Consider the following 14,256-nt stretch of genomic DNA (forward strand, 5'->3'; position numbering starts at 1 on the left):
ATTTACTAACATGGATGATCACTTTGATTGTAAGTTATCAGGGAAGGGAATGGCCTCATTTGTGAGTCTCTTTTATAGTGCAGAGGAACTTAGAGCTGAGCATCCCAACACCCCTGCGAGCCATCTAATTTTCTGTCGTCCATTTGTGAAACACAGAGAGATGAAAAGAAACTGCCCAACTCTCCAGTGAGTCAGAGGTAGAGCTGGGAACAGAACCCAGGACTCTTAAGCACTAGATTTCTCACATACACACGACTATTTTCAATCACCCCATAACGTGTCTTTGACTCACCAGCTTCTTGTTCTGATTTGATTTAACAGTTGGTGATGGGAAGGCCAGGCAAAGGCTATGATGTCATGTTCTTTCCACGGCTGCCAAATGACGACACTTTGATTCATCCCCCCTTCTTCACCAGTTTCACTTCACAAATGATTTCACTAACTCCTTTCTCAGGCAGGTTGCTCATTTTCTGAACAGCTGGATTGCTGCAAAGGGGCTGACCTCTGTAAGAGAAGCTGAGTGTCAACTGACTCAGGCAGTGTTCTGCACCCCTGCTGAATGAATGACCCCGCCAGTACAAATATAGAACCAAAAAGGTCCTTTCTCTTTCATCAGCCTTTGAGTAGATATCTTGCAGGTGCAATGATCTGAGAGCCCATCACATTCCATTCAGAAAATGAGCGCCAGCACTTGTAATAGGAACAGTATGAAACCCTTCTGATCTGGGATGAAATGAAAAATGAGGCAGGGGCTTGGCAAGACATTTCAAGGAGGAAGAAGAGAAAATTGGTTATTAGGTCTATTTAAAGCTGGATGCTAATTCCTTACTCAGGAAAAACTTCCACTGAATAAATCAGACTAAAACAATTGTAACATTCAAAGCTTAAACATCTGAACAAATCAATGCCAAATTCATCTGTTATTGCTCCAGATTTATAGCCCTGAGATTTCACTGGAGTTACTCCAGAGTTTCGCCAGTGTAACCAAGAAGGAAATTTGACCAAATGTGTGTCTGCTTCCAAATCACTCTCCAACTCAGATATATGTCTGTTAGTGGTACCACTGCTGCCTGGTGAAGGACTGAAACGGGTTACCTAGGGAGGTGGTGGAATCTCCTTCCTTAGAGGTTTTTAAGGGCAGGCTTGACAAAGTCCTGGCTGGGATGATTTAGTTGGGGATTGGTCCTGCTTTGAGCAGGAGGTTGGATTGGTGACCTCCCGAGGTCCCTTCCAACCCTGAGATTCTATGATTCTATGATGCTGCCAAGGTATTCTGTAATACTTTCCTTGGTGTGCTTTATAAGATTCCAAGGAGTTCCAAGTGGTATCTGATTCCTTAACACAAATTTTCTTTTAAGAAATGGTGTGCACACTCCCTATTGTAGAGATTATACTGACTGTCGGTTGTTAGAGTCACTGTTTCCTAAGGACGCACTGGAGCTTTTGTTTTACAATATAATAGAATGGCATGGACATTTTCAGACAAAGTGGCAAATAGATCACAATGTCTCTCGAATGCAGAACCCCCCGAAAGCATTCTGTTTTCTCTCTCCTGTGATCGGCACTGACAGCTCGCCCACCTCTTTCCAGGTCTAGTCATCAATATGCATGTGAGCAAGTCTAACTGAGCTGAAGTAGCTTCCCTGGAATAATTGTGCCCCAGAAACTCTTTTGATGTTCATTGGTGGAGAGGCCAAAAGCTCCAAACTGCAGCTGAGGCCAATGATGATCAAGGACCCAATTCACAGAGGGCTGCTATAGGCTCATGTCAGCTTCATTAGAGTCTTTTCATCCCATCCTCTCATTCCAGCTGCTGCACAGACCCAAAACAGATCCTGAAACTTCAGAAAAAGCCAGAACAGGGATAGCCTGTGGGGGTGCAGATTCTACTGAAGCATAAGAACAATTTTTTCTTACAATATACTTAGCAAGTGGCAGGCATTATAACTCTTCATATAAAAGAACTATCTCCCCGTTAACCCATTCACTCTTGGGGTAGCAAAAACATTAAAATAGTAGGTGTTGTAATCTGCTTTTCAGAAGATTTTCCACAAACTGTACTTTGCTTTTTCAATAGCTTATTTTCCAAGGCAACAGGGTGCAACTTGTTGAGCTGAAGAGAACAAATAAGATTCAAGGCCAAATCCTGTCCATGACTTTCAGGGGGGCCAGAGAATGGAGTTTCAGCTTTCCTACGAATCAGCTTGTTAGTTTACCTGTGTCTCCACAGGGGGTCTGACTCACCTAACCCAGAACTCTCCTGAGCTCCTTGCAGAAAGGCCTGTGGCCCCTTTCTACTTTCCATCACCCATGACATTATGGATCTCTTAGGAGCAACGTTATCATTGGATCTCTCCACCAGGGGCGGCTCTAGGTAGTTTTCCTCCGCAAGCACGGCAGGCAGGCTGCCTTTGGTAGCTTGCCTGCAGGAGGTCCCCAGTCCTGCAAATTTGGCGGCACGCCTGCAGAACTGGCCTGCCTGCCACCCTCAGGGCGAACGGCAGAGCGCCCCTCATGGCTTGCCGCCCCAGGCACGCACTTGGCATGCTGGTGCCTGGAGCCGCCCCTGCTCTCCAGCAAGACCCCACTCAGGAGGATGGAGGGGGCTGCTGATGGGAGAAGGCTGAGTAAAATAATGATGTCTAACAGTTGGGTAAATGTGAATAGGTTCAGACTAAATGCTCCAACATCACTGCTCGTTTAATGACTCCTGAAGTTGGTGACTGGCATGTTCAAAAGCTTGGCCGGTGGAAGGCTTTGTGTCGGCTTTGGTTTTTGCTGCCCAGTTCCTATAATCTTGTGATTCATCCTCCTCTCTGCTTTGCATTCCCTACCCTGCCCCACTGCTGCTGTCTGGTGCTCTGCAACTAACTTCGAATACGAATTGCAATAGGCCTTGGGGAATCATTTCATATATAATAAACTTAGATGACAGAAATCCAAGAGTCTTCAGGCTCTTACTGCACCTGTGGTGATGGGGACCGTGGTGAAGGCAGCTGTGATGCACATGGAGAAAGCCAGCTGAGGTTGCCAAAACCAAGCACTCTAAAGTTAGGAAAAAACAGAATTAAGGTTGCCTATGCAATCTTAATCCACCCCTTTGTGTATATGCATTGTGATACAGTCTTCAATTACATGATCATATACTATTTTTTTCCACAGGATCCCGGCCTCCTTCAGTGCACAGAATAGAGGGTGCTTATTTATTGACAAATTATTCACTATTTTGTTTCTCCTCATTGTTTACCATGTGGCCCCAGGTCTTATTTAGTGCACACTATTCAAATCCTGCTTTGAAGACAGAATTACTAATTCTTCATGGGCTTTTCTATGGTGCTCATCACTATAGGCTCTGAATGCTTCACAGATGTTAATACATTTATTTTCACAATGCCCGGTGAGGCAAGGAGTGCTATTATCCCCATTTTACAGACAGGGAACTGATGCACAGATTAAGGTAAAGAGCATCCACTGATTTGGGGTGCCAAATTTGAGACACCTAGGATCTGATTTTTTCAGAGTACTTAGCATTCTGTAGCACTTCACATGGTCAAAGCACAGTTCCCGTGAATTTCAGGTGCTGCTTGAAATGTTCAGCACTTTAACAAATCAGGCCCCAGGGCTCAACTCAACCCAGAAAATGAGGAACACACAGTTAATGACCACCTATAAAAATGTTGGGTTTAAGTGACTTGCTCGACATCATACAGGAACTCGGTGGCTGAGGCAGGGATAGAGTCTAATTCTGCAGGGCAACATTCAACTTCTTTAACCATGAGACCATCCGTTCTGTTCTTCCAATCCCCTGCCTCATCCGGACACATCTTCCAATTTCTGTTAAAAATGAGGCCAGGGTCCTACAAATAAATCTTTACTACACAACCCTGATTCATTCTCAGAACAAGACCATCCCAGACACTGCAAGAGGCAGGTCTCATTTGAAAAAAATAGTGCCTGATTATGTAATTAAAGATTGTCATACGATGCATATGCACAAGAGGGCTACATTAAGGTTACGCAGGTAACCTTAATTCTGGCATTCCTTAGACTTTGCAACCAGAGCTTTTAACAGAGCTCCGTGTGATTTCTGAGGCTTTGAAAAAAGCAAACTGAATAAACAAAGTTGATGAAGCATATCAACATCCCCATGGCTCATCAACATGGGTGGAACCCTCAGATCCACCAAAGAGCTAACTGAGTAACCAATAGTAGTAGTAGGTTGTCAACCTCCATGTGGACCAGCATGGGCTGGGGTGGGACATTTTGCCAGTGCATTTCAGCTATTTGCTGACAGCAGAGGGAAGAGGGAATTCCCTTCTTGGCTCTGCAGGGATGTGTGTTCTAGTGGGCACAGTGTCTTCTGCCTGCTCCCCCCAAGTTTGACACTTTCTTCCTTGTCTCCTCCAACCTGCCCCTTCCTCATCTCTGGCTCCTCCTTCCAGTCCCATTCTCCTGACCTAGCTGATCCCAGTCTCCACTCTTCAGATGTCTCAGCCCAGTGTCCTTGCCAGCAAATCCTAGTTCCATCCCTCCAAATTACCAGTCTCCACACTCCCACCCTCTCATCTGATCCATCTCTCTCCAGCCCTGGCCTCCAGTCACCCCACCAGCCCCAATCTCCCTCCCCAGGTTCCTCATCCAATCCGTGTCCCCTTCATGTCCTAGTCTGTTGCCCAGACAGTCCCAGTTATCCTCTGGTTCCTAATCAGATCTGTCCTCTCCCCACCTCATCTGATCTCAGTCCCGTTCCAGGATCCATTCCCTTGCTCAGCCAGTTTCAACTCCCAGCCTCCTCCCCCATCTGATTTCTCTTCCTCACCCACATTCTGCATCCCTGCTAGCTCCCAGTCCTCATCTCCCTCCAGTCTCAGAGTTTTCCATTCCCCCTGGCTTCTTGTCCTAGTCTGCTTGACCAGCCAGTCCCGGTTCTTCCTAGGCCCTTGCCAGATTCGTCGTCCTTACTTCTCCCCCGCACCCCATCCCAGTCCCCATTCTCCTTGTCCAGCCGTCCCCATTGCCTTCTCATCCAATCGCAATCCCCACCCCCCAGCTATGGCTCCTTGGCAAGCCAGTCACAGCCTACCCCTTGGCTCCCACTCTCCTGTCCCCAACCCAATTCTCTCTCCAGTCCCACTCTCCACACACAGGCTCTCTGTCCCAATCTACTCCCCCTGCCCCAGTCCAGCTTTTGTCTCCTCTGCATTCTAATCAGGCAGATTCTTCCATCATGCTGCTTGGACAGGGAGGGGTCAATAAGAGTACAGTTTTCCATTAGCCTCCTTCTCAGAAACATTTTCCCCAAAAAATTAGCCTAAGGCAACAGGCAGCATGGAAAATTTCAACCTGAATGCTAAAAGTTTCGCAAAGTTATTAGTAATTGAAAACAGCATCTTACAATGGAAAGTGTTGGGCAACCTTAGCAGCCCTGCCTATAACTACTGAGCATGCTCTGTCTGCTGCTGCTATCTACCTTAACACAACTGGTAATGTGTTTCTTCTCAGTGTTGCAAGCACTTCATTTTACTTGGAGATACAGCTCTGAAGACAGGCCATTTATTCTCATTAGAAATTCCTTGGCAATTATCAACCTTGTGCTTAGTTTCCAGATCAAAGTACTGAACTTAACACCGAGAAACCCTTGACCATGATCTTTAAGTAGCAAAGAAGTAGGAGTCTACTTTCGTCGTAATTCAGAAGCATCATGTTCTCTTCAATACTGTGTGGGGAAGTAAAATATGAGGTGCTGCTGCTGCTGCTGAACAGATAAACCATTGATCAGTCCTTCAAATAAAATTCTGTTACAGAAAAAGGTTTTCCAGAAGCACTAGTCTCTGGTGTGGTGTTCTCTTACAGCCAGTAAATACATTGCTTTTATTCCCTTTTCTGGCACTGTCTGATTATCGCCCTGAGAGGTTTTGCAAACTGCCTTGAGTAATCCGGGGATGGGGAAGAAATAAGCAAATCTTCTTATAGTACTACCTCAATCATCTAAATGGCACCAGGAGCACTGAATACATTTGGATAACTGAGGAAACTTTTACTGACACCATGGACATGACCCTGTTTCACATAACTAAACCTGTACTGTTTTAGTGGGTGGCAGAAATACCACAGGATCAGATCTCATTAGTTTGGCATTTCCCTACAACATACCTTCCGAGAGGTCCATTTAAAATATGAACTTTAAAACACAGGTTGAGATTTCCCAGATAGTCTAGGGTATCTAGACATTTAAAATTAATGGAAGATGTTTAAATCCCCCTAGACTGCTTGAAAATCTCAACCTTAAAATAGAATATAAAATGAGTAAATATTACTGCATTAAGGGACAAGTCTTCAGGAGAGGGCTAAAGGGATCCTTCTTTGGGCTACAGCATGACAGAGAAAGCACAGAATAACAAGATTGTATTAAGAGATGGTTCTTCTCCCCCTATTCGATATGGAACTATACGTTTCTCAACATCTAGCTATTGTGTGTGCAAAATTTTACTTTTACCCATGACTTAGAGAAAGTTGGGAGTTCTTGTCCCTTTTCCCACCATTTTTTTCCCCCTTTAAATCCAAACCCACTTCAGTAGTGTACTTGGTTCTGGCTGTAATTAAAGCTGCTGGCACTCCGTTTTCAAAAGGTGGTGCTGCTGCTTTTTAACCTACAGAAAAAGTGAACCATAAGACATGTAGACTGAAAGGTATTTATTTAAAAACAACAGCTTTGGTATTTTAAAACCAAACAATCTTCAAATCACTACAAAGTCAGACAGCTCCCCAGTAGCCAGAACATACCAATGCACAAACTCTCAATATTATCCTCAGAACAGAAAACTGACAGGTCAACATTTCCAAATTTAACCCAGAAATCACTTCATTAAACTGATTGTTTTGCACTCTACAATCACAGAGGCTGAACTAAACGTGTGACACCAGCACTTATATATACAGTTTAAGTGGGTGTTATCTGTTATCAAAGTTGAATGCAAAATTAACATCCCGTCCCACCGTGCAATAAATTAAAATGCATACTAGAAAGGAGAAGTGACACTGAATTAAAGAGTTTTCTAGTTAGGTTAATTCTGAAGGGAACGCTCATTCTTTATTTTCCTGTAAAGTTAAAAAGAATCAAAGACTCATTATATTTTCAAGTATTCCTCATCAAATGGATTAATCTTATGGAACTGAAGATGTTACACGTCAAAAAGACACCCCAGTGATACATGAGACTCTCGTGTAAACCCTTGCATAACCATCAACTTTCCAAGCCACAGGTTCCCCTCTTAACAAGGCACAAAAGGGTTGTTGCTTTCAGAAGATCCTTTTTCTCAGCTGCAGAACTGTCAGGCACTAGGTGTCTTGTGCAAATGGAGGCTGAAAGCAGGACTGTTAGTTCACTTGCTCAGACACTGGGATCTTCCTGTGCAATTAATAAAACAAGGTGTTATCTTGCTTACAGCTATAGAAACATTATATTTCAGCAACAGATTTCACTTCATCTCTGTCTGTGGCACTGAGCTGTCATTAGACCACAGAAGCTCTATACCATCTTCACTGTAGCTGGCTCCAGCCCAAGACACTGAATGAGCTAATCTGCTGTACGTTGCACGACTCCTTGCAAAGCAAAGAGCACCAATGCAAGAAACAGATGCTTACTCAGTTCCAAGTCTATGGCTGTGCAGTTTCTCAGTAATTTAGTGGATAGTGTCAGTGCTAATAAGCTGTAATGGTGAACACAATCCATTATGTAAAAGGCAGAAGGTGAATCTCCCCAATCCTCCAGTAACAAAGGCAGAGAGAGATACAGACAGCAGTGAATAAGGATCATGAGATAGTTTGAGTTCCAGGATGTAGTAGCCCGCACCACAATACAAATGACTTCCTGAGCACTTTTCCCTTTGCATTAATATTTTGATCATGATCTCAGGGTAATGCCTGGAGAAAGAATGCAACTGTCTGCAGATTTCTGTGAGCTGTACATTTAATCTACATCTTCCTATGTCTAGCTGGAGTCCAGCCACAAATGCTTCAACTCCCAATGACCTCACAGGATTGCAAGTGTTCAGCACCACTCAGGATCAGCCTCCCACCAGCAGTGAGGGAGGCAGTAAGTTACTTGCATATGAGAGAATCTCCGTGAACGTCCATCTCTAACCCCCTCTTATTTGGTGAAAATTTAAACTAAATCCAGTGTCTAGTCCAGCCTCAGCTAACCTTCATTTAATTTGCTTTTCCAAGTTAGAAAAGCAGGACAATCTGAAGCCAGAATGTTTCCCCTGAGCACGTCTCTATTTGGTGACTGTTTATTAATAAACACACAAAACAATTCCACAATTAAGTCTTACAATTGATCCTAAAGAGAGGCGGTTTTAAACAATGCACTTGGCTCACACAGCAAATCAGTCTAATTTTTCATCTTCCCTCCATGCCAGTAAGGTGCAGTTAGAAAGTATTGGCACTAAGAGCAGGAGAACATTTCCTAGTCTCTGTTCTGTACTAAGTTTCCATCTCTTCTGCTGTTGCCCTTGACTATACCTCGTAAACCAAGTAGTCAAAGCCCTTATGCAGCTGAGAGGTGCAACAAATCTTGGGGCCCAAATCCCCAGCTTTCAGAAAAGAACCTTCTTGTCCTGACTTCAGGATGGCTGCACATTTAGTCTAAATAGCACGAGAACTAATATTGGTTTAGCACTTATCCAAACTGAGGCTAGTAAAGGTGACATTCAGTGAGAACCGTGCAGTGACTACACGTCTAGAATATTTATCCACAGACCCAACAAATAAGCATCTGGACTATGTACTAGGGCAGGAGCTTGCATGTGTGTGAATTTCCACACTACACAATTCACTCACAGCAGGCAAGTGTGCAAGCAATGCCCACACAACAGTAGGGATAAGAGTACTCCGTGGAAAAAGCACAGCAGCTTTGTCACTAACATTCCACTACTGTATAATTGCAGGCCAAACACTGTATGGTGTCACTGCCGCAACTGCGGTGTTAATACAAACAAACCTCCAAGTCGCTGCAGTGAAAGAAGGTGTCTGCTTTAAACGGCAGCCATCCATAGATTTTTACAAGGAAACAATGGATTTACTTCGTTAATGGTTGAGTGAGCCCTATTCTTGCAGTCTCCCTGACCTAATCCTACAGGAAGAGTCACCTTTCGGTGCAAGTGTACACACACACATCACATATTTCAAGACAGACTCCAAACCCTTTCACAACCAGAGAGAACCTCCCTAGGAACAGCTGACAGAAAACCAGGCCGATGACTTGACTCCCAGGAAAGCAGCGGAGAGTGGCAGCTTTATACCTTACTCCTGAAGAGCGGCTTGGCTCCTGGCCCACAGTATTCATTGTAGATGAGTTTGAACAGAAACAGGTGGAAGAGTGTGATTAAGGAGGCCACACTGAACCAGAACAGGAAGGGTAAACCTGGATACTGCTTGGCCATGTGCTCCTCATGGGCCAGGATAGCTTTCAGATGTAGTGTGTGTCTCAGGTCTTGCAGATGGGTCAGGTCTGTAGATATATAAAGTAATGGTGTGATAGGCTGAGTTACCATGACAGGGAAGGTGTGACCCCGCAGCTCAGAGGTCAACTCCACAGGCTCATTCAAGCAGCCTGCCTCACAAGCATACAGCCTAACTGGCTTGTCCTGGAACTTCACAGACACGTGCAGAAAGGGCTTTCCTTCAGCATCCAGCAGAACAGCCAGGTTAATCAGGTCCTTGTTATAGTGGATGCCACGCAGGGAATAACTGTTGTGAAGCACATCAGGGTCAGCCTGAAACTGGAGGTGGTTTTCTGTGAACTGCAGACCTCCAAAGCTGAGCACCATCCCCTGCATGAGACCATGGACCCCAGCCGCCACCAGGCTCTTGCATCCTCGCTTCTGGAGAGTCAGCTTCCACAAGTCTGAGAGCTGCAGGATCTGAGGAACACTGGACAGCTTCTCGGGCCACAGGTTCTCTGCATGCATAGTTGCATGGCCACTGAAGCAGTGGTCAGCATAGTTCAAATTGGCTTCCATTTTTTCTCTGTCCTCACCACTGATGAGTGGGTCCAGCAGAGGAGCTGGCATGCAGGACAGGACATAGTAGAGAGTCATATTGACAGTCTTGCTGGATGGTGTGTGGGAATCTGTAATCTTTCTCATTTCGACTCCTGTAATATAGAAAAAAAATCCCTCAGTTTGGCAAACAGGTGTGACGTTAAGTGTTTAAACAGAGAAAACAGGAAGTTCAGATTTGCAGACATTGGTGCTAACGGCTACACAGATGTTGGTGTGGGGGTGACAAGGAACTGAGTGCAAATGCTTACGCTTGGCTGCCAGTGCTCAGCCATTTCTAACCCTGGTATCTTCCATTTTAACTTGGTTTGAAAACACTGAAGTGAATGGAACAAATTCGGAACCTGATCACGTACCATTTATAATAATCAAAACAGGAAAAGTTGCATTTTTTTTCATTAAAAAAAATTGCCATGTGCAGATCTTGTACTAAGTTTCAGCCCAGAGAAAGTTTTTTAATGGGCAAGATACATATCCTGTGAAAGGAGACTTACATAATCTCTTTCCCTAGAACTGTACACATGTACAACACATGGAGACACCTCAAGCCTACATCAGTTCCAGTATGCTGACATTAACTTAGTGTTAACCAACCCTACCCAGTCTAAAGCAAGTACAGGACTATTACATTATCCCTGGAGAAACCAAGGAGCTCTCAGTTAGGAGCATCTGTGGTTGCATTCTCTCTAGTTAATGGAACTTCTGCTGCTTTGAGACCCTATAGATGGATGTGCAATGGTGACTAACTTGCTTATTAATGTAGCTGGATTTTCCATGCTTTTTTAAACGGTTTACAAACTGTAATTTACCTGATTTATTTAGGTACTTTGTTGCCTCATCCTACTGATCCAGCCTGTAACAATAGATTACCTCTGAGGAAAGGTTAAAAAAATGGGTATGTTTAGCCTTGTGGGGAAAAAAGACCGGGAGGGGGAGGGGGGCGTGAGTTGATAAGTCTTCAGATATGTTATGGCCTGTTATAAAAAGGACAGCGATCAATTGTTCTCCATGTCCATTTAAGGTAGGACAAGAAGTAATGGGCTTAATCTGCAGCCAGAAAGATTTAGGTTAAATATTAGGAAAAACTTTCTAACTTTAAGAGTATTTAAGTACTGAACTAGGCTTTCAAGGGAGATTGTGGAATCCCCATTATTGGAAGTTTTTAAGAATGGATTAGACAAACACCTGTCAGGGATGGTCTAGGTATACTTGGTTTTGTCTCAGCACACAGGGCTGGATGAGATGACCTCTCATGGTCTCTTCCAGCCCTATTAACTGAGAGTGTCTTAGTATTCAGCCCCCACCAGTCCCATTAACTTAAAGTTGTGGGTGCTAAGCACTTCTGAAGTGCTTAGCCTAAAGTTTCCCAAACTGGGCAGCCAGGATTAGAGGCTACTTTGTTTTGGTCTCTGACTTGCCTCAAACTACACAGCAAGTCAGTGGCAGATCCAGAGCAGAGCTAGAAATCAGAAGCTACTTCTTAAAGTTCTCTCCTTAACCTTAGTTTCTTTATCTAATCAAGCTTAGCTACCATTGAAGTGCTTTGAGTAAAAAGCATTAGATTACTAACAACCTGAGACATCCCTACTGTCCCTCTAACCATCTCATAAAGAGGATGGAATTCCATACGAGCTGAAAATCTTTGTAAGTGACCAGAATGGTGTGGGTGGGGCTCACCTGTTAATGCAAGATGGTGCTCTATCTGACTGTCAAGTGAACCTAGCACTCCTTACCTGAAATAAACAAATCAGACCAAGTCTGCTGGTGCTCCTGGAACAGGTCCTCAACCCCCATCTGCATCACCTCCAGCATCTCCTTCTTAGCCAACTCCCTCAGCTTGCTGAAGGTTTCCTCCAGGCTGGAGGTCTCGATGGGCTCTGAGGTGTATACCACAGACAGCACTGTCTCGTGGAACTGAGATTTGGGTGCCACCTGCACCCGGGTCACCAGTTTCTTGGCAGCCACCACCACCAACACCACCTTGGAGCTGCCAGCAAGGAGCACCCGGCCAGAGGAGAGCAGGAATTGCCGGTCCCCCACCTTCTCCAGGCTGGTGGCAAACTTGGCTCCCAGGGCAGAGGTGGAGGAGGAAGGGGTGGAGGCCTCGAAGGCGGTGACCCTCTCGGTGGGGTTGGAGATGTGGATCCGCTGCAGGTAGAGATGGGGCCGGCTGCGGTGAGCCAGCAGCTCCTCCCGGACCGTCACGCAGTCGCGGGCGGGGGTCTGCGCTGCAGTCGCCCCCTGCCCGCTCTGGAGACACCGGACCCGCCGCACCGCCCCGTCCCTCAGCACCACCGCCGCGGCCCGGGCCTCAGCTTGGCCGCTCACCGCCTTGAGCTGCACCAGCGCCGGGTAGTCGGTGGCGTGGGCCGGGCCGGCCGCGGAGGCCCCGGCGGACACCCAGAGCCGGTTGGAGGCCACGTCCAGCAGGAGGAAGCCGTTGCCCACTAGGGCCGGGGGCCCCCCCGGAGCCTCCTGGCCGCCGTCCCCGGGGAGGCGCAGCCTCAGGGCATCGCCGCGCTCCTCCAGCCCCGGCCAGGCCCGCGTCGCGGCCTGCAGGCAGAGCCCGGCCTCCCCGCCCCGCGGCTCCCCGGCGCCCCAGGGCAGGCGCAGCCGGGCGCCCCCCAGGTACCAGTAGGCGACGAGCAGGAAGCCGAGCAGGGCCAGGAGGCGCCGGGCCCAGCTGCTGGAGAGCAGCCCCGGGAAGCCCTTCAGCCGCTGCTGCAGCCACATGGGGGGCGGGGAGCGGGGGGGCCTGTCCCCGGCCTGGAGCTACCAGCCGCCCCGCGGGGGCGCCCTCATCCCCGGGCCTGCGCGCCTCCCTCCGCTCGCTCGCCCGGCCGCCCACCCTCCGGCCGCGCCTGCCCGAACTGCCGCAAAGGAAGCGCCACCACGGCCGGAAAGCGGAGCCTGCCCCGGAGCGCGACACTTTACGACACACCGGGCTTAACCCTTAGGGGCCCGGGAAGGTGGAGTGTCCGGTGCCAGGCTGGGGGGGCGCTGGGGGGCGGTGCCAGGCTGGGGGGGCGCTGGGGGGCGGGGCGGTGCTAGGCTGGGTGTGCGCTAAGGGGCGGTGCCAGGCTGGGGGGGCGCTGGGGGGCGGGGCGGTGCTAGGCTGGGTGTGTGCTGCGGGGGCAGAGCAGTGCCAGGCTGGGGGGGCGCTGGGGGGGTGCCAGGCTGGGGGGGCGCTGGGGGGCGGGGCGGTGCTAGGCTGGGTGTGCGCTAAGGGGCGGTGTGGTACCAGGCTGGGGGTGGGCCGGGGGGCAGTGCCAGGCTGAGTGTGTGCTAGGGGGGCAGAGCAGTGCCAGGCTGGGTGTGTGCTGGGGGGCAGTGCCAGGCTGCATATGTGCTGGGGTGGGTGGGGCGGTGCTAGGCTGGGTGTGCGCTAAGGGGCTGTGTGGTGCCAGGCTGGGGGTGGGCCGGGGGGCAGAGCAGTGCCAGGCTGGCTGTGTGCTGCGGGGGCAGAGCAGTGCCAGGCTGCGTGTGCGCTGGGAGGGCACTAGGGGGCAGGGGAAGTGCCAGGCTGCATGTGCGCTGGGGGTGGGGCAGTGCGAGGCTGGGGGTGTGTTGAGGGGCAGGGGCAGTGATATGTTCAAAATTCACTCGCATTATAAAGCGTCAGACATAGATGCAACCACTGGAGAGGCAAGGAGAGCTGTGCCCCTCAACTTTACTCTCTCAGTGTAGCTGAAGGACGCTTGAGTTTCATTCTTGCTCTCCTTCCTCCACTTCCTCAAGCGCAACTTTTTTTAAGATGTGGTTGCACCACTAGTTAAGTTAGGCAAAGAGCAACTTCCAGCACAGTGTAGACCCTACCGTATCAGGGGCTTGTTTCAAATCTCTACTATGGGGATATGCATGATCCACACAGAACAATTCTATCCATTGGATTGGATCGTTAGTAATTGATAAAAGCTGCTCTGTGCAGACACATACCAAATCGGACAGCCTTCCAGAGTCTAATTTAAAAACAGCCTGACTTGGCAATAGGTTTCTTATAATATAAAGTGGGTATTGTTACTGCACTGTAGATAGAGCGTTACCTAGAGCAGCCCTGCTGGAATACCACCAGCTTCTTATAAATCTCTCTTTTCAGACATCTAGATCTCAACCACTTAGCATCCTGTTGGTCTGAAATATGATATTTAAACAGCTGGCTCAAATGAGCCACTTAAATCTCATTCATTTGATTTTA

The 14,256-nt window shown here is 47.8% G+C and overlaps 1 protein-coding gene across 1 annotated transcript; it reads right to left on the minus strand.

Annotated features, from left to right (window-relative positions):
• Nucleotides 1-6,678: 6,678 nt before the first annotated feature.
• KIAA2013 (KIAA2013 ortholog) lies at nt 6,679-12,866 on the minus strand. The gene is made up of 3 exons (XM_050931560.1): nt 11,795-12,866; nt 9,303-10,156; nt 6,679-7,408 (listed from the first exon to the last, which is right to left on the minus strand). The coding sequence occupies exons 1-3, from the start codon at nt 12,792-12,794 to the stop codon at nt 7,391-7,393; spliced, it is 1,872 nt and encodes a 623-aa protein (XP_050787517.1). The 5' UTR covers nt 12,795-12,866; the 3' UTR covers nt 6,679-7,390.
• Nucleotides 12,867-14,256: the final 1,390 nt, after the last annotated feature.

This window comes from Gopherus flavomarginatus, chromosome 21 (assembly GCF_025201925.1).
Source record: "Gopherus flavomarginatus isolate rGopFla2 chromosome 21, rGopFla2.mat.asm, whole genome shotgun sequence".
Classification (NCBI taxonomy): Eukaryota; Metazoa; Chordata; order Testudines; family Testudinidae; genus Gopherus; species Gopherus flavomarginatus.

Coding starts and splice junctions, on each gene's coding strand:
- KIAA2013 (XM_050931560.1), bottom strand. CDS start 12,794: ATGTGGCTGCAGCAGCGGCTGAAGGGCTTCCCGGGGCTGCTCTCCAGC. Junction 10,157..11,794: donor GTCTGATTTGTTTATTTCAG/GTAAGGAGTGCT, acceptor TCTATATTACAG/GAGTCGAAATGAGAAAGATT.